The sequence below is a fragment of the Mobula hypostoma genome, chromosome 18 (assembly GCF_963921235.1).
Source record: "Mobula hypostoma chromosome 18, sMobHyp1.1, whole genome shotgun sequence".
In the NCBI taxonomy this organism is placed as follows: domain Eukaryota; kingdom Metazoa; phylum Chordata; class Chondrichthyes; order Myliobatiformes; family Myliobatidae; genus Mobula; species Mobula hypostoma.
Window position 1 is genome coordinate 21,540,048 of NC_086114.1, and position 23,495 is coordinate 21,563,542.

At 41.2% G+C, this 23,495-nt stretch overlaps 1 protein-coding gene across 1 annotated transcript in view; it reads right to left on the bottom strand.

Moving 5' to 3' along the window:
• Nucleotides 1-23,495, bottom strand: part of mcu (mitochondrial calcium uniporter) — a 217,165-nt gene that overhangs the window by 29,305 nt on the left and 164,365 nt on the right. The window contains exon 2 of the mRNA XM_063070563.1: nt 9,697-9,769. Coding sequence (XP_062926633.1) covers nt 9,697-9,769 — 73 coding nt within the window. The remainder of the gene's footprint in view (nt 1-9,696; nt 9,770-23,495) is intronic.

Genomic DNA, 23,495 nt, shown 5'->3' on the forward strand with positions numbered 1-23,495 from the left:
GCTGCTTAACAAAATAACAGCCCATGGCATTACCCATGGATAGAAAATTGGCTGACTGGCAGGAGGCAAAGAATGGGAATAAAGGGAGACTTGAGTGATTGGCTGCCCGTGACCAGTGGTATTCCACAGGGGTTGGTGTTGGGACCACTTCTTTTCACGTTATATGTCAATCATTTTGATGATCGAATTGATGGCTTTGTGCCAGATTTGCAGATTTATGAAGACAGGTGGAGGGGTAGGTAGTGTTGAAGAAGCAAGAAGGCTGTAGATTAGAAGGACTTAGATAGAGAGAATGGGAAAAAAGGGGCAGATGGAATATAGAGTAGGGAAGTATATGGTCAAGCACTTTTATTCCTTTGACTTCGTAAGGCCAGTGATGTTGTGGGGATGGAACTGGACTCTCTGATGGTGGTGTCTGAAAAGAGGATGCTGTCCAAGTTGCATGCCATCTTGGACAACGTCTCCCATCCATTACATAATGTACTGATTGGGCACAGGAGTACATTCAGCCAGCGACTCATTCCTCCGAGATGCAACACAGAGGGTCATAGGAAGTCATTCCTGCCTGTGGCCATCAAACTTTACAACTCCTCACTTGGAGGGTCAGACACTCTGAGCCAATAGGCTGGTCCTAGACTTATTTCCTGGCATAATTTACATATTACTAATTATTTATAGTTTTATTACTATTTATTATTTATGGGCAACTGTAACGAAAACCAATTTCCCCTGGAATCAATAAAGTATGACTATGACTACGACTATGACCAAAGCGAAGACTATTTTCTAAGCTGGGAGACAGTTCAAATATCAGATGCGCAAAGGGACTTGGAGTCCTCGTGCAGGACTCCCTTGCAGTTTGAGTCAGTGGTAAGGAAGGCAAATGCAATGTTAGCATTCATCTCGAGAGGTCTAGAATATAAAAACAAGGATGTAAAGCATTATAACGGATTGGTCAGACCACAGTTGGAGTCTCGTGAACAGTTTTGGGCCCCTTATCTAAGAAAAGATATGCGGGCATTGGAGAGGATCCAGAAGAGGTCCATCAGAATGATTCTTGGAATGAAAGAGTTAACGAATGATTTGCGTTTGATGGCTCTGGACCTGTATTTGCTGGCGTTTAGAAGAATGGTGTGGGGTGGGGGAGGGTGGTATCTCAATGAAACATCGAATGTTGAAAGGCCTAGAGAGAGTGGACGTGGAGAGGATGTTTCCTATAGTAAGGAAGTCTAGGACCAGAAGGCACAGCCTCAGAACGGAAGGATTCCTCTTTAGAACAGAGACGAGGAGGAATTTGTTTAATCAGAATATGGTGAACCCGTGGAATTCATTGCCACAGATGGCTATGGAGGACAAGTCATATTATATTTAAATCTTAGTATATTTAAAGCAGAGGTTGATAGGTTCTTGCTTAGACTGGGCATCAAAGGTCATGGGGAGAAAGCAGGCAAATGGGGTTGAGAGGGATAATAAATCAGCCACGATGGAATGGTGGAGCAGACTCAATGGGCCAAATGGCTTAATCTGCTCCTTTGTCTTATGATTTTATAACACGGGTAACCTGCAAGTGCAGACTGTCGCACTGCTGCCAGGGTAGCTCTTGGAGTTACTGGGTTCAGTGAGGCTCCAGCTAACGTGCCCATCCTGCTTTGGTATTTGATGGTGGATAATGGGTGGGGGGGGGGAGGAGGGAGCAGTCCTCTTTTAGCTGTTAAATTTACAGTACACTCCTCATCCTATAAAGTCTCAGACTCATACAATATGAAACAGGCCCTCCAGCCCTTCAACATGTACCCATTTACACTCATCCCATTTTATTCTCCCCTCATTTCTGTCAACGCTCTTCACATTCTACACTCACCCACAAATTTGCCAGCCCAATAAACCCATCAACCTGCACAGTTTTGTGTGTAGAATGAGAGAAACTCACATGATCATTGGGAGCACGTGTAAACTCCACAGACAGTGCCTCCTGAGGTCAGGGGTGGTACTGCAAGTCATCAGTTCTACCATCTGCACCCAAATCACAAGCCTCACAGGAGTTTTCCTAATACAGTGACTTTTTGCTCTACAATTTTAATAAAATTTCAACATTATCATTTTATTTCTATCGTTCGTGATCGAATAACAGACTGCCAAACATATCTTCATCTAGACCAATCTGTTCAGGGCTGACTTGCAGATTGTTGGAGATCTGTCCTAAATTCTTCCTTTCTTCACAGGCCAGACAGTGACAGGCATAGAAATTATGGTTCAGCACACACACCGATGAGATGTCAAGCCCCAGATTATATGCTCACAAATTCATTGAAAATACAGTGGAAATAATTCTTCTTTGTGGAACTTTTCTCCATGGTCAGAGCTTCAATAACTCCAGAGAACTTTCTAATTCTCATTTCTGCCTTCAGCTCAGACACCATTTAAAAACCTATTTCCCAATGCAGAGACAAACACTGTTTTGTTGCCAGAATGAAAACAAACAACTCTGAATGACCATCAGACATAGGATGAGAATTAGGCCATTCGGCCCATTGAGTCTGTTCCACCATTCTGTCATGGCTGATTTATCATCCCTCTCAAACCCATTCTGCTGCCTTCTCCCCATAACCTTACTAATTAAGAACCTATTAATTTCTGCTTTAAATATACCCAGTGACTTGGCCTCCACAGCCATCTGTGCCAATGAGTTCCACAGATTCAACATATTCTAGCTAAAGTAGTTCCTCCTCATCTCTGCTCTAAAAAGACTTCCTCCTACTCTGAGGCTGAGTCCTCCCCCACTAAAGGAAACATCCTCTTGAATATCCTCAAGAGTGCAGGTAGCACAGAATGGAGGACATTCAGTCCCTCAAGACTTTTCTGCCAATGAAAGTAAGGGTGATTGTGATCCAATTCCATTTCCCATCCTTTTTGTTAACCAAATTCTATCAAGACATGCATACAAAATTAAAGGATTGAACAAGAGTTTTTCAGATTTCTACCGTCTTCTCACATATTAGTGCTTCCTAACCTCACTCTTGAAAGCCCTAGCTCAAACTTTTTGACTATGTCACCAGGTCTTAGACATCCGAAACAATGGGAATAGTTTTTTTCTCCGTCAACCAAATGAAAATCAATTGGCCTTCCAAATTCCACAAAAAAAAAACAATCCTAATTGTAATCCTAATTTCCTAATCTGCTATTTAACATTTTTCTTATTTAACACTTGGTGCCCAGTAATATTCTTTAAGTAAGATTAAGATTAGTTTTATTTGTCATGTGTATATCAAAACATACAATGAAATGTGTCATGTTGTGTTAAGAGACATTCTTGCTATGGTGTGATGACTAGAGCTTCTCCCTGTACCTCATGCTTTATACCCCAATATTCTGGATGTGAAGAGAACATTTGAATTGTTTCTTGTGAGATTTTAGAAATTATTCACACAAACCCACCAAGTCCATTTGAGCTGCTGCCACCTATAATTGTAGGTCACTGAAACGAACTACCAACTGTGAACAGAACAGATGCAATAGATGCCAGATACAACTCAATGTAAATATCGTAAATTTCTTCAATGGCAGATAACAGATGGCATCTAAATAAACAGAATTTTAAATGGATACACAGTCTCCTTTGAAGGCAACATAAAACTGACAAGTCAGAAACAAAATAAATACTTCCTCAGACCCCCAAACATGGCTTTTACAGCAGGAAGCTAATTATTTCCAACTCCTTCTGGCAAGTTAATGTGGAAGAACTATGGAGAAAATGCTACACAGCCCTTTTCCTTACACTATTTTCATTCTGCTCAGAATTGGTATACAAGAAACACCAATGCCCATGATGGAAAAAGCCTACAAAAAGTAATGGCAGCCATGTCCATCACAGGAAAAGCCCTCCCAGCCATTGAGCACTTCACCAAGGAGTGCAGCCACAAGAAAGCAGCATCCATCATCAAGGACTCCCCTGCCCCCCCCCCCCCGCCCAACATCCAGGCCATGCTCTCTTCTTGTTGCTGCTGCCATCGGGAATCAGGTACAGGAACCTTAGATCCCGCACCACCAGGCTCAGGAACAGTTATTACATTTCAACCATCAGGCTCTTGAACAACATGGATAACTTCTCTCACCTGAACTCTCAACTGACTCCACACCTATGGGCTCATTTTCAAGGACTCCACACCTCATGTTCTCAACAGTTATATTTATTTATTTTTTTAATATTTATACAATTTGTCTTTTGGCTTTTTTTAAGCCTTTGTGTGTAGCTTTTCCTTGATTCTATTGTATTTCTTTGTTTTACAATGAATGCCTGCAAGAAAATGAATCACAGGGTGGCATATGGTAACATGCACATACTTTGATAATAAATTTACTTTGAACTTTGGAGTTTTATCACATCCAGAATTTCTACTGCAAATTAGAGCCAGCAGGTGTCAACTTTATATTACACGTTTAACATAACATTATTCCAAAGCATTTCACATGATGTCACTATGCAAAATATTAGTGCAGATGGCCAAATGTAGTCAAAGGCAAGGGTTTAAAAAAGCATCTTATTAAAGAGGATATGGAAATCCAGAGAGAAGATGAAGGTTGCTGCATGTTGAAGGATGATGAGTGATGGGAATGGGGAATGTTCAAGAAAGCAGAACTCTATCAGCAAAAAATATCACCACGGGTTATTGGATTAGAAAATACTTCAAGGATGGATCTAAATTATGGCCAAGACAGAAGGAAAATGTTATAGTCAAAGTTAAAATGAATCCTTCATTGAGCGAGGACTGCAGAACAATGTTTCCACAGAGCCTCGAGGTCCTTGAAAGTCAAGAAGGCACGTGTACAGAGTTAACAAGTGAGAGAGGATTTACACTACTTATGGGTAAATGAAAATAAACAAACCAAATGATGTTGTAAATTTAAAATGGAAAATGCTAGATATATTCAGCAAGTCAAGCAGCATCTATGGAAAGAGAAATGATAAATGGTTCAGGTCTGAAACACTTCATTAGGTCTTGGACCGAAAACATTAACTGCTTCTCTTTCCACAGAGGCTGCCTGACCTGCTGCGCATTTCCAGAACTTTTGCATCCACAGTACACAATTCACGGGCTGCAATTTGGAAACACTATTCCAGGTTCTTCAGGGCAAGTTTGGGAATTTGCAGCAAGATGGGGCTTGAAATGGTGTGATGGCAGAGCAGAGTGCAGACACTGCACAGTCTCAGGCTGAACCTTTGTGAGCTGGACCCCTCTTTGCGTGGCCTTTGCTGAGCTCGTACATTCAGTACAGCAAGAGTCAAGATGATAAACTGACAGAGACAGTGTGCAGACATGGTGCAGTTATCCAGGATGAACATAACCCTTGAAAGCCCAACTCTCCTTTGGACAGCTTTTCCGTTCAAGGCTGTGAATCACAGTCACCATACCAAGACAAGATGAAGATGGAAATGATGGTTTCTAGGGCAACACCTACTAGTGGACTGTTATTTTATTAATTCTTAAGCACTATTGTCCTTTAATACAAACATTTAATTAACACCTGAAATATGCATTATGATTAGTACTTAAACATGCAAATGAGATTTAGAAGTGCACAATATTTCTATTGGGTCAATATCTGTATCCAACTAACACACCTACATGGAGTGGTATCGCAGGAAAGCAGTATCCATCATCAGGGAACCCTGCCATCCAGGCCAAGCTCTCTTCTTGCTGCTGCCATCAAGAAAGTAGTGCAAGAGCCTCCGAACCTACACCGGAGAGTGTAACTTCACTCACCCCATCACTGAACTGTTCCCGCAGCCAATGGACTCACTTTCAAGGATTCTTCATTGATGTTTGATATTTATTGCTTATTTATTTATTTTTTTGTTCGTATTTGCAGAGTTTGTTAACTTTTGCATATTGATCATCTGTTCGTCCTGTTGGGTGCAGTCTTTCATTGATTCTATTGTGTTTCTTATCTTTACTGTGATGCTTGCAAGAAAATGAATCCCAGGGTTGTATATGGTGACATGTATGTTCTCTGCTAATAAATTTACTTTGGTTTTTGGGCTTCTGTACAAAAATGGGCATTTCTTTGTTCAAGTTTCAGAACGGTTTGGTGACAGGCCAGGCAGTTTTCCTAGTAAACAAGTGAAGTGTGATTAAGGAACAAGCGCAAGTTGTCAGAGACCATTAATTGGCATTGACAAAGTGTCTCTAGGCATTTAGTTTCAAATTCAGTCAATCAATGACTCAATTTCAGCATCAATACCTCTTGGAGATGCAGATTTTTAGGAGTAATTGCATTTTTTTGTTCTTTTCCATTTACTCCCAGGTTTTCCAGTTTCAGCATTTATTGTAGCAGCAGCATTTAATTTCAATACTGTTACATGCTCAAGGAGATCTGTTTTTTTAGTGAGAGTGATGTAATGGTCTTTTGGAGGTCACCTGATGGGATTTTCCTGCCGACGTGAGGTCACGTGATGAAATTTGCCCCGTGACTATATAAGGGTCAACTCAGGTGATGCAGTTGGGTTTTTAAGTTTGTAGATTTCCAGATAGAACGTGCTGTGCCTCCGTTTCTGTTTCGTTTGTTTTTGTGACGCAGTTTCATTTTTAAAACGGTTGTGCGTTCTGTTGGAAGATTCCATATTATTTGGACTGGAAATTTGTGGCTGGATGTGCCAATTTACTCGATTTCCAACAGTTGAAGGGAGAGTGAAGAATTTATCGAAGGATCGAGAGAAGTCGGCATCGTTTGGCAGTTTAATAAAGGATCAACCTTATTGAGTCTTCGTTGGAGGAGTACCTGCTTCGAGATAACTCTTGCCAGAAAGAGCAAGGAGTTCATGCAAAAAGGTGCTCTCTCTCTCTAAAGGAATTTAAGGTCAGTTGATTTAAACTGTTTATTTTTGGCATCGTGAATCCTGTGGAACGAACCAGCAGTAAAGGTGCGTCTGTGGAAGAAATCCTTCTCCAGAGAAGTCTCTCCCAATTGAACGTGTAAATCTGTTGGACTTTCGAAGTTATCGCTTTAAGAACTATATCTGACTTGTATCGCTTTAAGAACTGTTTTCGCATTTAACGCTTTAAGAACCAGAGCCAAGTGGTGAGTTGGTGAACGACTGCATATCTGTTAACTTCCGGTTAAAGTTTTCGTTTGCTTTTTCCCTTATCGTTTATACGTGTTTAATAAATGTTTGGTTGTTTTTATATAACCTGTCTCGATTGATATTCATTGTTGCCATTTACGTAACAATACACAATGCCCTTGTAATTAAACCCTCCCACCACTGGAGGTGCTGCATTACTAATGGTGGGAGGTGGCAATAGGTTTCAAGGCTGTACAGAATAAGACTGATGGATCTACTCTGCTGGAAGCCAGCATGCACGCAATGGGCCAAGTAGCCTTCTTCCTGTGATGTAATGTTTAGTGTGGACTTCCTTATGTTAAATTCAAAGTTCAAACTAAATTTATTATCAAAGTACATATATGTCACCATATACAACCCTGAGAATCATTTTCTTGTGGGCATACTCAATAAATCCAATAACCACAAAAGAATAATGAAAGACCACCACCAACAGGGCAGATAACTAGTATGCAAAAGACATCAAACTGTGCAAATAATAATAATAAATAAGCAATAAATATCAAGGTCATGAGATGAAGAGTCTTTGAAAGTGAGTCCATTGGTTGTGGAAACAGCTCAATGAAGGAGCGAGTGCGGTTGAGGGAAAGCATTCCCTCCGGTTCAAGAGCCTGATGGTTGAGGGGTAATAACTGTTCCTGAATCTGGTGGTGTGGGTCTTGATACTCCTGTACTTTCTTCCTGATGGCAGCAGTGAGAAGAGAGTATGGCCTAAACAACAGGAATTCTGCAGATGCTGGAAATTCAAGCAATACACATCAAAGTTGCTGGTGAATGCAGCAGGCCAGGCAGCATCTCTAGGAAGAGGTACAGTCGACGTTTCAGGCCGAGACCCTTCATCGACTGTACCTCTTCCTAGAGATGCTGCCTGGCCTGCTGCGTTCACCAGCAACTTTGATGTGTGTTGCAGAGAGTATGACCTGTGTGGTGAACGTCCCTGATAATGGATGCTTCATATTGATGAGCTCAGAGGTGGGGAGAGCTTTGCCTGCGATGGCCTGAGCCGAATCCACTGCTTTTTGTAGGATTTTTCAAGTGCGTTGGTGTTTCCATACCAGACTGTGATGCAGCCAGTCAATATACTCTGCACCACACATTTATAGAAGCTTGTTAAAGTTTTAGATGTCATGCTGATCTTCATAAACTTCTGAGGAAGTAGAGGCACTGCCGTGCTTTCTGCATAATTGCATTTAGGTGCTGGACCCAGGACCCATCCTCCGAAATGATAATGAATGAACTGAACCTAAAGTGTTGATGTGTTTGGGAAGTTAATCGGTTAATCTGATACCACCTACCCGACAGCAGGTAAATATAAATGGCAACGACTCGGTCCTCCGAGGTGACTAGCAGTATCTCACCTCATCTAGAATAAGTGCTATCACAAGAAAGCAGCATCTGTCATCAAGGATATCCACCACCCAGGCCATGCTCTCTTCTTGCTGCTGCCATCAGGAAGGAGGTACAGGAGCCTTAAGACCTTGCACCAGGTTCAGGAACAGGCTCTTGATCCAGCGTGGATAATTTCACTCACCTTCACTCTGAACTGATTTCACAACCTACGTACTCACTTCCATGGGCTCTACAACTCATGTTCCTAGTATTATGTATTTATGTATTGTTTGTAATTGAACAGATTGCCTTCTTTTGCTCATTGGTTGTTTGTCAGTCTTTGTGCGTCATTTTTCATTGATTATATTGTATTTCTTTGTTCTACTGTGAATACCCGCAAGAAAATGAATTGCAGTGTAGTTTATAGTGACATTTAGGTATTTATTTTGAACTTTATTTGGAGCTCAAATCATGCAAATCAAGTTACACCTGCTGCTGTAATGCAGGAATTACAACTATTGCTGGACAGTAATGCAGTGGCCAGACAATCATTAGTAACATTGACTGAGGGATAACCATAGGCCAAGGCAACAAGGATGGTACTCCTCCTTGTCTTTAAAATACTGCCATAGGATCTTATGCACCCACCAGACAGAACAGATCTCACTCTAACCAGCCACCTAAAGAGAGGCATCTCCAGCACTGTAGCCTCAGCATGGATATTATGATTAAATTTCCCAGCTGAAAAGGTGAAACGCACTGAGCGTAAGGTTAAATAACTGGGAGTGACAGTCTGCATCTCAAGCCAACAAAGAGAGCAGCAAGTGATCTGCAGAGTTGAGGGTCATTGATCAAACCCTCCACGGGCTTGCCATTCCCAATTCTGTGACGTTCTATTTGCCTACTACTTTGAGACATCTGATCTCTAACTCCAGCCTTTCCCACACTTTCTTTGACCCAGGACTGAGAACAAATCAAAGTTCAGGATTCATTACTTCTAACAGCTCCACATTGATTGTGACACCATTACTAGCCTTACTGTATTCTTGTCATGGTCCTCGGGAAGTCTTACTGCATGAAAAAAGCTGTATAACTGTATTGTGTGCATCTGTCAGTGCTGATCTCTGCACAAGCATTTGGCAATGTGGCTCTACTCTCTACTTGCACACATCACGTGAAAAATCTCACCAGACCTTTCAAGAAACAAGCCCCTGGCCCAGCGGCACCAGGGAACCGATGCTACTCACCATTAGAGGGCACAGAGGAACTGGAGCAGTACAATACCCGTTGACTATTCCACACTGGAAATCTCTGGCATACCTGCAAGGCAAGGAAAGAGGTTTTAGTGTGATATAGAGTCTTCACAATGAATACACTATGACCCTCACACTTCAATGCAGAAAAGGAACAAACACTAACTGCAATGACTTTGGACCCAGAGGGCAGACCTTTGAATGAGGGCCAAGTACTTAGTGAAAGGACCCATCATAGACTGTACAGCGACTGTTTTAACCTTTGATTAAGGGTAGGGCTCCTAAATGTCCAATTCTGGACTCAGCACACCAGGAGGGGTAATTTAACATGCTTAAAAAATATAATTCACAATTTATATTGAATAACCCCAGTGCCATTACAAACAGGTTTGAGGATGAAGCAGCTTTTTTGGTTGGAAAAGTTTAAGCTGCAGCGAGTTTTCAGAATCAGAATCAGGTTTATTATCACCGGCATGTGACGTGATATTTGTTAACTTAGCAGCAACAGTTCAACTCAATACATAATATAGAAGAGAAAAATAAATAAATAAAATTTTAAAAATAATAATAAATAAGTAAATCAATTACAGTATACATATACTGAAAAGATTTAAAAATGTGCAAAAAACAAAAATAGTGTATATTAAAAAAAGTGAGGTCGTGTCCAAGGGTTCAATATCCATTTAGGAATCAGATGGCAGAGGGGAAGAAGCTGTTCCTGAATCACTGAGTGTGTGCCTTCAGGCTTCTGTACCTCCCCCCTGATGGTAACAGTGAGAAAAGGACATGCTTTGGGTGCTAGGGGTCCATAATAATGGACACTGCCTTTCTGAGACACTGCTCCCTAAAGGTGTCCTGGGCACTTTGTAGGCTAGTACCTAAGATGGAGCTGACTAGGTTTACAACCCTCTGCAGCTTCTTTCAGTCCTGTGCAGTAACCCCTCCATACCAGATATCATTTAACCTTTTCTGTTTTCCACCACTTCATATGGCTTCTTTTTTTAAATCCTCCCCCACCCCACCTAATTTCCTTTGCACCTTAAGATTTTTCTTAAACTTCAAATTTTATTCCACCTCTTATTAAAGATTTTCAGCCTGAAAAATTAATGGCGCAGCCTACCCAGAACTTAGCTGTCTGGTGATTAAGGTACGTGAGTGCGCTTAGAGCTAAGCTGATGGCCTAAGTAAATGAATTAAATTAAATAAATACTCAGGCGAGGCAGGTGACATGTTGTCACTGAAGTATGTGGAAGCAAATGGGAGTCATCACAGCTGCAGTGAGCGAGCAGATGGGGGAAACACGGCTCAAGAACTGACGAGACAGAGTCTGGGATTCCAAAACTGCCATGCATTTGAGAGAGGGAATGTTATTTTTTTCACTTTGGCTCACGAGGTGACCATATCTCTAAACGAAGTGCTGCTGAACTAGTCAGTCAAGAAGGATGGGGAGATATGAATAAGAGTGAGGCAGGCATGAGGATGGTGGCAGAAGTTCTGGGCTGTACAGTTGTTCAACATGTATCTGATTCTGACAACCACATGGGTAAGAGCAGAGATCGCAGGGCAGATGAGCGAACTGATCACTGAACTACAGAAGTCAAGACAAATTGGGGGAGTGGAAAGGAACAAGTTGGTATTAGGGAACAGTATACCAAAGGGGTAGGCTCTATTCTCTGTAACCCTGAGCACGAGTCCTTAAGGCCAACCTGCCTGCACCCAGACAATTTTTGGGGGCGGCACAGTAGCATAGTGGTTAGCACACCACTTTACAGCACAGATGACCCGGGTTCAATTCCCAACACTGTCTGTAAGAGTTTGCACGATCCCCCTGTGACCGCGTGGGTTTCCTCCAGGCGCTCCGGTTTCCTCCCACAGTCCAAAGGCTTACCGGTTGATAGGTTAATTGTTCCATAACTAGACTAGTATTAAATCAGGGGATAGCTGGGCAGCACAGCTCGAAGGGCTGTAAAGGCCTATTCCATTTTATATACCAATAAATAAATTAAGGACATCTCCTAGGGCTGGTGAGGAAAGATCCAATTGTTGTAGGCCAGGTAGGAACAAATTACTTAAATAGAACAAAGATTTTAACAGATTCCTATTAACACTGAGGAAACAAGGCAATTTTAAGGAAAGACAGGCTGGTTAGAAAGAAAAAAATTGATTTGAAGAGCTTCCACAAATATGTGAATATGAAAAGATTAATTAACCTTATTATGGTTCTCTTACAGAGAGATTGTACTGAAGTATACAGAAATAGTAGAGAAATTATATTCTTAGCATCTGACTTCATGGAAGATACAAAAAACCTTCTGAAAATAGGCAAGAACGAAAAAATCTGGAGTAATTGAGAAGCTCAAAGAAATTAGTATTCATAGAAAAAAAAAAGCTAGCATTGGAGAAATTAACAGGATGGGAAGCTGAAAATCCCAGGATCTGGTGAGCTGCCTCCCAGGGTACTGTAATAGGTGCCTCTGCAGGTGGTTGATGCATTGGTTCTCATCTTGCAAAACTGCATAGGTTCTGGAACAGTGGCCACAGAGGGAACATATCAAATGTAACACACTATTTAACAAGAGAGGGAATGAGAAAACAGAATGATCTATTAAAGTCATATCCGTGGAGAAGTGAAATGCTGGAATCTATTGCAAAGGGACTGGTCATTAGGCACATGGGAAATAATAAAGTGATTGGCTTCAATAATGAAAAGGAAAATCATGTTTGATGAAATTGTTGGAATATCTTTGAGTTTTTAGTTAGCCAAACAGGTAAGTGAAAACAGAGGATGTTGTGAATTTGGACTTCCAATAAAATGGCATGCAATAACTGATGAAATAAATTTAGACCACACTAACAAAGGTAGGTTCATAGTAGAGACTGACGAACATTTATGGGACAGAAAACAACAAGAAGAAAAAGATCACTTTTGTTTAGGGGGCTATGATCAGTGAAGTGTTGCAGGGATCAGTGCCGAGGTCTCAGCTGCTCCTAACTGAATAAAAGGGTCAAGTGCACTATATCCAAGTCTACTGCTGATGCCAAGTTAAGGGATGAGGCACTAAGGGAGAAAACAACAGGGAGATGCACATCAAGGTTAAGTAAATGGGTAAGGGAATATCAGATAAAATATTGCCACCTTGATAGGAAAATAACAGAAAGGAAATAAAGTGAAGGTGTTCGTGTTCGGAGGGAGCTTGGGTCTTCACATGCTCAAATCACTGAAAGTTAATATGCAGCACAATTTGTTGGTTTTTAATGCAAGAGGTTTTGAGTACCGTAATGCATCATCTTCCAATTATATCCAACCCTCTAGAAGTAAGGTCACTATCTCAAAACAAAAGGGTCAGCTACAGAGGACAGAATATATTTCTTAACCAAGAGAATAAATAACCTTTGAAATTCACACCTAAGAGGGCTGAGGAGACTCTGAGTCATTTGGTATATTAAGATTGATAGCCTTCAGCTATTAAGAGATTCAAAGGAAATGAGTTAATTCAGGAAAGCGGTACAGAAGGCCAGCCATTATCTTGGAGAAGGCATAAGGGGCCATATAGCTACTTCTACTTATATTTTTAATATTCTTTCCACAGATGCTGCCTGACCTATTGAAACATTCCCAGCTACGGGAATAACATTACAGAGCAAATTTAGGTGAACAGCTAAGGAGCTTGGCCGCTCTTCCTTCAAGCATCATTAATCTGCTCTTAATATTGCTGTTCATTTAGACCATAAGCCATAGGAGCAGGAATAGGCCATTCGGTTCAACGAGTCTGCTCCGCCATTCAATCATGGCTGATCCTTTTTCTCTCCTCCTCAACCCCGTTTCCCAGCCTACTCCCCGTAACCTTTGTTGCCATGTCCAATCAAGAACATATCAATCTCTGCCTTAAATACACCCAACAACCTGGCCTCCACAGCTGCACGTGGCAACAAATTCCAAAAATTCACCACGCTCTGGCTAAAGAAATTTCTCCATATCTCTGTTTTGAATGGACACCCCTCTATTCTGAGGCTGTGCCCTCTTGTCCTAAACACTCCCCATCAAAGAATTCCAACAGATTTTCCCTGAAGGAAACCATGTGCAGTTTGTCCTATCTTGCCCTGTGTCACCAAGTACTCCATCACCTCGTCCTTAACAATTGACTCTAACATCTTCCCAACCACTGAGGTCAGGCTAACTGGTCTATAATTTCCTTTCTGCTGCCTTTCAGAGTGTTTATCAGAGTGTTGTCAGAAGCGAGACAGCTGTACAGGTCTGTAGTCAGCCCAGTTTAAAACGTACATCAAGGTTTCACACGAAGGTCTGTAGCAAAAAAAGGCTCCAAAAACTCATCACCTATACTCACAGGAGTTTTCGGTTATAACTCAAAAGTATTTCAGAACTGCTCTACTCGTTACATCATCACAATATCCACTCAGTAATCAACTTCCATTTTGGCTCATCAGTTGCATTCTCTGAAGCAGGTGGTTATGGGTCTTTGTAATCTTACTCCAAAGACTTGATCGTTTAATCTGTTTTACTATTCCCTTTGCAAATGCTTTTAGATTAGTCATTAAACATCAAACATAAAGAGATGCATGTATCTGCTGAGCCGACTGGTAAAGGTACAGTAGGGAATACCCCTACAATGACAAGTCGATTAAGACAAAACAGCCAGAGGTACCCTCGTTTCATAGTTCAAAGATTACAGGGTGAAGACCCATCTCAAATTTCAAAGTAAATTTACGGTCAAAATATGTTTATGTCACCATATGATTCACCCTGAGATTCATCTGCTTGTAGGAATTCACAGTAGGACAAACACACCCAATAGAATCAATGAAAAATGACAAAGATTGACAAACAGCCAACTTGAAAAAGACACAAATTGTGTAAATAACTAACTAAATAAATAAAGCAGAACTGAGAATTTGAGTTGTAGAATACTTGGAAGTAAGTCCATAGGTTGTGGAATCAGTTCAGAGTTGAGGTAAGTGAAATTGCCCACACTGGTTCAGGTGCCTGATGGTTGAAGGGTAATTAGTGTCCCAAAGCCAGGTGGTAAGGAACCAATGGCGATAGAGATCAGAGAGCAAGTCTGGGATGACGGAGGCCCTTGATGATGGATGCTGCTTTCTTGTGGCAGTGCTCCTTGTAGATGTCCTCGATGGTGTGGAAGGATTTTCTTGGGATGAACTGAGCTACGTTCGCTACTTTTTATAGGCTTTTCAGTTCATGGGCATTGGTGTTCCCATACCAGGCTGTAGTGCAACCCGACAGGACACTGCATCTTCAGACTCACTTCAGAAATGAATCGAAGGCAACTCAATGGAGCAGCAGAGGTGTACTGAACTTTTGAGATGGCAAACTTAGTACACTATTGTGCACATCCTTAAATTACTTTTGCAGACCATAGTACAATATCTTTAACCACATTAAAGGTTGTGCTTCCCTCTCAGGTGGGTGTAAAAGATCTCAAGTCATGTTTTCCTAGAGAAGGCAGAGAGCAATCATTCAATTCCTGTCAATATTTATCAATGTTACTAAATCAAATTTTGGTTCTTTTTGTTGTTTGCGAAAACCAGCTGGATATGAATTGGTTGGCCAGTTCTCCACACCATAACAACTGCTTTACCTTGGGAATACTTCATTGGCTGCAGGGCACTTTGGAAAAAAGCATGAAAAAGATGGGAAAATGAGCTTTTCCTGCCAGCAGAGGCAAACATCATTGCAGAGTCAACGATGACTGAAAGACAAGGGCTTACAAAAATCTATTAAGGAAACAGCAGGCAAGATGTCCAACATCGGAACTCTACATTGAGCCCCAGTCACTGGAACGTCGAGGCTGAAACTCTTCTAGCTGAACCTCATTAATCAACTTAGTTATGTATATTCACCAAATCATGTAGATCTTTGTAATTAAGCCAATTAGAGGTAATTGCACATCTTAAGTAAACGAAACATATCAGAATGAAAGCCTATTAAACTAAAGCTACATTTAGAATTTAGAAGGTGGTTTCAGAATGATTACCTCCTACAAACTCCTGCCAGGATGCATCTCATGCTTAATGACATTAAGGAAAGGTTTGAAAAGTGACAGAGATCGTGGGAGACGCTGAGAAGCACAGTCAAACAATACACTGTTAATCCTTTAAAGGATGATTTAATAGACCCACAGCGCAGCACTGCTTTCAATCATCTCAGATGCAAGATTTTGTCTGACAGCAGTAGCATAATACGCTCAGTAGACTCTTTATTAGGGTACCTCCTATACTTAATAATGTGGTCACTGAGTGCATGTTTGTGGCCCTTGGCTGTTGTAGCCCATCCACTTCAAGGTTCGATGTGTTGTGCATTCAGAGATGGTCTTCTGCACACCACTGTTGTAATGTATTGTTATTTGAGTTACCATCACGTTCCTGCTAACCTGAACTAATCTGGCCATTTTCCTCTTACTTCTCTCATTAACAAGCTATTTTCAACCACAGAACCTCTGCTCAATGGATGTTTCTTTTTTCCCCACACCATTCTCTGTAAATGAAAATCCCAGGAGATCAGCAGTTTCTGGAGATACTCAAACCACCCAGTCTAGCACCAACAATCATTCCATGATCAAAGTCACTAACATCATATTTCTATCCCACTCTGATACTTGGTCTGAAAAACAACTGAGCTGCTTGACCATGTCTGCACACTTTTATGCATTGAGTTGCCGCCACATGATTGGCTGATTAGCTATTTGCCTTATTGAGCAGGTGAACAAGTGTACCTAATAAATTGGCCACTGAGTTATGACCAAACAGTCCCACATATTACAGGCTCTCAATACTCAGTTTTTCAAACACCTACTACAAAAAGCTTCCAACCTTATCACCATCTGGCAAAGGTCTGGTTATTGAAAGATTGCAGTTGGAAACATTCTTGACCTGAATAAATTTAACCAGACATAAAAAAGATCATGAGACCTTCTCTTTCTCCTTACCAAAGGAGGAATGGAATCTATTAAATAAACATGACAGGCAAAATGCCAGCAAGAATATTTGGCTTGAAGGTGACGCAAGATGCAAGATTGTCTTCTGAGGATAAAATATCATTAGAGTTAATCATTTAGAAGCTTTGGGGCAGTGTCCAGAAGACATCACCATGTTGAGTCTCTGCCATTTAACAAATAGAAACTGAATTGGAGAAGCCACTTACATATTACGGCCACAACAGCGGGTCAGATATTGGATACTATGCAGCAAATGACTTAACTCCCAACACCCAAAAGTCCAAACAATATCCAAGGCAGCATACTGAACACTCTCTACTTGCCCGAATGCTTGCTACTTGTCGGAAGAAGGTGGCACCAGCGAACAATACGACCAAAGGCGATGTCCTTCAGACAGCTCACAAAACTACATCTTTTATTTCTTGTTCTTTCAATTATGATTCTGCTACCATTGGAACCTGTGATTTACATTTTGATGGTGTGTTTTTGGGCCGATTGTGCGACCAGGCGCTTTCCTGTTTTCGAGGGAGTTTGGTGAGGTTTCGAATGGAACGTGTGGCCTGGGGCACGAGCCCAGGATCGGCTTCGTTTCTTGCTGATCTCGCCGATTAAAGTGTCAAGCAAGATTGAAATCAACGAGGATGAGAGCGGCAGATGAGCAGGCATTCAGCGCCATCTGCCTGTGTTTGACCGATCTCCCTCCCCCTCTCACGCACTGCTGCTGGAGGAAGGGGCCTGTGTGTAACTGGTCTCCCTCCCCCTCTCATGCACTGCTCCTGGGGGAAGGGGCCTGTGTGTAACTGGTCTCCCTCCCCCTCTCACGCACTGCTGCTGGAGGAGGGGGCCTGTGTGTAACTGGTCTCCCTCTCCCTCTCACTCACTGCTCCTGGGGGAAGGTGCCTGCATTTTGACTGGTCTCTCTCTCTCTCCCCCTCTCACTCGATGCCGTGGGACTCTTGGGTCGTAGGCAAGGTTTGTGGGTTGGTCTCTGTAGTTCTTGCTATGATCTGTTTCTGGTAACTCCTTTTTTATTGCTGTTTTGCGTGACTTTGATCAAGGTGGACTGGCTCTGCAGCCAATCAACAACACAGTGCTGAATTGAACTAGACTGAACATTCCTAGGCTGTTGCAATAACTGTGTGGTTTGATGATTTATATCCTATGTTGCGCCCTTTTTTCCCCTGTGTGTTGGGTGTTTGATGTTTTCTTTGTCTGTGGGAAGATGAATCTCAGGGTTGTATACTGCATACATACTTTTGGCAATAAGTGTACTTTGAACTTTTTGAACTTTGAAAGTAGCTCTAATTCTCGAGACACTCACATGAAGGCAGCCTACTTGATTGCCATCTCAGCCAGTCCAAATATTCACTGCCTTCAACATCTGTGAACAGTGCCTCCAGCTTATTACAAATACAAAATACTCCACAATTATTCATCTGTGCAGTTCTTAAACTCTTAATGTCTACTACCAAGAGAGCCAAGGGCAGTAGGGACATGGGAACGCCAACTGCTACAAGTTCCAACAATTTCCTGACTTGCGAAAATGTTTTGGTCCTCCTTCATCACTGGGTCCAAAAGCTGTAACTCCACCAACACCCTCCCCATCCCACTCCACCCATCATAATGACTGTAACATTTCGAGGAGGTGCCTCAACTCAGCCTTCACAGGATCACTACATTTGGGAAGTAAACACAGGCCCAGTTAACAATGAGAATCCAAAAAAAAATGAACAAACATGGTGCCAAAGGACAGATGGTGTTCAAATCGAGTGAGAGAAAGAAAATACACTCAGTGGCCACTTTATTAGGTACACCTGCTTGATAAGACAAATATCTAATCAGCCAATCTTGAGGCAGCAACTCATTGCAGAAAAGCATGCAGACAGAGTCCCAAGGAGTTCAGTTGTTGTTCAGACTAAACATCAGAATGCAAAAGAAATGTGACCTTAGTGACTTTGACCATGGGATGATAGTTGGTCCTGACGGAGGGGTCTGAGTATTTCAGAATCTGCTAACCTGAGATTTTCACACAGAACAGCCTCAAGAGTTGAAAGAGTATGGTGCAAAAAAAACAAAAAAAAATCCAGTGAGCAACAGTTTTGTGGGCAGAACACCCTGTCAAAGAGAAATGTTGGAGGAGAATGGCCAGACTGATTCAAGCTGACAGGAAGGCGACTGTAGCTCAAATAACCACACATTACAACAGTGCTGTACAAAAGAGAATCCCTGAACACACAAACAAACCATTGAACCTTGATGTGGATGGTCTACAGCAGCAAAAGACCATGAGCATACACTCAGTGGCCACTTTATTAACTTCTGAAAACAAACCTGAAAGCTAGAGACTGTATCAATAATTTATTAGGTACCTTTATTGCTCTGAAATGCATGTTGAAATTTTAACGTACCTCAACACCAACTCACTGTTAAATTTAACTTGTATTCAGTACTCTGGTGCTGTGAAGTTAATTCCAGAATATTGATCATACCACACCCAAGAACCTTAGCAGTCACCAAGAGAGAAATTACTCAATATCAGTATGGATACGAAACAAACATTTATTCCAAGGAAGGCAGATAGATAAATACAAGAGAAATGGAATAAAATGTGTCACAAGGCCAATAAACCAGCGTGTAAGAAGAGTCTGGTATGAACTGATTACTTTTGGGTGAAGTTGCCCTTTTCTGTGCTATTTATGTTGTTTACAAAGGGAACAAAGCCTAATTTTTCCATCTAATCATTTCTGCTACTTTCCTATTATACTCAAGTGACATGAACTCCTGGCAATTTTTCTTTGTTGTTAGAAATATCTCTCTTAGTTCCAAGACTATAATCCATTGCACCCGCCAAGACTTCAATCTCTGAAAGGGTTGTGTATCAGCCAAGGCGCAATAAATAGGTCCCTTAACTGCTTCTAGTGGGAGGGAGCTGAGACCACGAATTCTTACGGTGTTACATGGCTCTGACACAGCTCAGGACATACTTTCCTCTTTCTGCTGACCTTGGATGAGCATATGCAAAGTAACAAGTCAATACCAAGTCACCAGAGGTCTGAAACCAGTGCAAATGTCATTTGGTACCAATGAAAAACAGAACATAGACAAAGAAACATCTATGCAATTTTACACCACCAGGTGTCAATGGACAGATAACAAGCACATGGACTGAAGTTTGCATCCCTTTCAGAAAATGGGGCATGCCAATGGTGTGAGATTCACTACCTCAAGAGTTGTGGAGATTCATTGGATATTAAAGGCGTGAATGGGTGTGCCGCTGATATAAATGATTGGAAGATCAGCCATGAAGTGATTGAAGTTCACAGCAGGCACAGGGGTGTGGTGGAGGGGGAACTGAACAGTCTGCTCTGGCCCCTTTTTCTTCCAATTGGATGCAGGAAACAGACAGCCAATTAGTGCACAGCAAGTTCTATAAACCAAGAAAATTACTGTGTACAAAATCTTTTTGAGCTGTTTAAGAGGAATAATTGCTGAGATCATTTAATAATGATAAAAATGCAAACCTCATGGCGATTCTTTGATGCCAACACAAGGCTAATTTTGTCAATCTAATTCTTACTCCTGCAGGGCAGGATTCTTCAGCATAATACTGCAAATTTATGTATATTAATTGGAATGAGAGTCAGAAAGTCCTTCAGCATTGCGATATGCATCAAGGTAATAAAGCATTACCCTGGTAATAAACTCCAACATGCTGAGAAGCTACTTGCGGTTGGCTTATCTTTATTTTAAATATATAAATTGAGCTATTAAATTTGAGTATAGATCATTTTAGGGGGAACCTGTTAAAAGGGAATGATACTTTATTAATATCATGTGCAACCAGATACATTACATGTGACAAGATCACATGATGTGACAAAGCACCTCTCAGTCAAAGTAACACTGAAATTATAGTTACCAAAGTCAACAGAAGATGTATTCCCAGCTGACAAACAGCTGCCAATTTTTTTTTAAACACGAGATCCAATCCAAATTAAACTAACAAGTTATAAAATGCAGACACTAAAGATGCAAGGTTGTGTTCCCCACAAATGAGAATCAGGCATGGACACCGCCCAAACTGTAATCAAGAGGAATAGAGGCTTGGTAGAATACACAAGAATCAACAGGAGGCCACCGTTCACGTGTCTACAAGCAGCAAATGAATCATCTTTCAAAATCTGTGCACTGTTCTCGACTACTGCTCTAAATACGTCACTGTAGGAGTCCATCATCATTAAATAATGCCACAAGAAATGCAGTTGTGAGAGACGAAGGTCAGTTGGTTAATCACTCTACTCATATAAATATAAATGGCAATATCAGTCCCAGTAATCTCTTAATTACTTTCAACACTTAATATGCACTTCCAGTCATCTCCTCAAAAAGTCTAAATATTAAAATGCCGTCAGTTTTTCCAGAAACTAAAACCATGGAATCTAGTGACCAAGCTCAGGGACTAGTTTCTGCATGGCCTTAAAGACTAAAGGTTAGTTTTATTTGTCACGTGTACTTTGAAACAGAGGGTGAAGTGCATTGTTTGAATCAAGTCAAATCAGTGAGGGTTGTGCTCGGCATCCCACAAGTGTCACCACACTTCTGGCAACAATATAGCAGGCCCACAACTCACTGACCCTCCAGGGACTGAAAGACATTTTGGGTGGCTGCAACATACACAACACTGGAGGAACTGAGTAGACCAGGCATCATCTACAGAGCGAAATGCACAGTCTACATTTTGGATTGAGACCTTTCACCAGGGCTACATCTAGATGGCAGACAGGAAGTATAAAAGTTATTTGACAAAAACTCCAAAACTAGCCATTTTGTCACCTTGCTGGACAAACAAAACAGTCAAATCAGAATGTCCTCACGAAGCTTCACACAGCTTGCAGATTTGAAAATAAGTCACCCTTAGTTCATCAGGACCAGTTTAAAAACCTTGAACTGCTTCCTGATCAGTGCTGTGGCAATAATTCAGCACACAAGCACAGTAGATTACTAGGAAAAGTTGGAAAAAGCATCCAGAGCTTTGAATCAATATCTACTCTGCCAACAAAACCTGCATCACAGCAGTGAATCTTATAAAAAATACAAAAATGACCTGTGAAAGTGTACTTAAAAAAACCCCACAACACCAGGACAAAGTAGAAATTCTGCACACTGCTTTTACCACCTTTACCAGAGCTCCACGACAACAGAAGAAAACGGAGCTTCAAAGTATGATGCTTGTAACATCCATATAGTCACAGCTTTTTGTTTTAAACAGTAGAACCAACTCTTTTACATGGAACAGCCATGTTTCCTGTAGAATGGCCTCCCAGCTGCTAAGGCTATAATGTCCCCTCCCTCCCATCATCATCAACAGCTGAACTCTTTCATTTCGCTCCTTCAAAGGATTCAAGATGGGGAGGAGAGGGGATATCATAGCCCCAGAGAGAGAAGAACTGGAGCTGAATAATAATAACAAATATCATTTGACGCACAATATAGCTGTGCTCATAAAATGCCTCATTATTTATATTACAAAAGCAATACCTGTGAAAGGTTTTAAACCTTAAATGTTAAGCATTTCTAGGTTCAGATATTGCCCAACCTGTCAGTTTTCTCTTGTATTTCACCCTCCTGCACCTGCAGTATTTTTTTTCCTGATTTTCATGTTACTTGTGTCAATTACATTGAGGTGTTACGGAAAGGTCATGGAAGTTGGAATAATATGGAAGATCTCTATCATCTGCCTCATTTCTCAAAGGAAGGCAAGGACATGAATCATGTAAAAATCAAAGTGCTGTAGGATTGGTATCCAACGCCGATCAGTTTGATACCCAACAGATTGTCAATAGAATCCTGATGAAGGGACTTGGCCCAAAATGTTGACTATTTACTCTTTTCCATAGGTGCTGCCTGGCCTGCTGAGTTCCTCCAGCATTTTGTGTGTGTTGCGCGGATTTCCAGCATCTGCAGATCTTCTCATGTTTGAGATGGTCAGTAGAGATGACTCCATTTTAGGAAAACATACAATTTAATAGCCAGTCAGATATTGGATCCTAGTGCTCCAGAAGCCCAACCAATTGGTAGAAAGTCCTTGCTAATTGGTTACAAATTCCATATGGCTCCTTATCTGTGACTCTTATCCCCAAAACAGGAACACATCTTGGTTACTTCTCTATAGTCAGTTGATCAACTCAGAACAAAAATCAAACTTCTGCCAAATTTAGACCCAAACACAGTCCTATCACCAAAGTACTTCAACAGGCAACATGACATCACTCACTGAATGGCAGAATGCTTCAAGAAGTGCACCTACCCCAGTTCAGCTCACTTTAACGAATTGCTTGTTAATTACATTGTGCTGAAAGCAAGAAATATTGTAGAAGTGGTCATTCTCTCAAGCAGCTCTGCCAACCAATGAGACCATAAGAGCTAGGAGCAGAATTAGGCCATTTGGTCCATCGTGTCTGGTCTGCCATTCGATTATGGCTGATTATTTTTCAAAACCATTCTCCTGCTTTCTCCTCATAACCCTTAACCCCTTTACCAATCAAGAACCTATTAATCTATGTCCTAATGACTTGGCCTCCATTACCCTCTGTGACAACAACCACTCTGGCTGAAAAAATACTTTCTTATTTCAGTTTTAAAAGATCTTCCCTTTATTCCCTTAGATCCTAAAGTCTCCTACTAATGGAAACATCTTTGCGTGTCCACTCTTTTTAGCCTTTCAGTATTTATGTTCATGGTTAATCTTTTAATTCAACTCCACTTTCCTGCCAAGTGTCTCCTTCCCAATTTCATTATTTTCCAAAAATTCTTCAATCACTT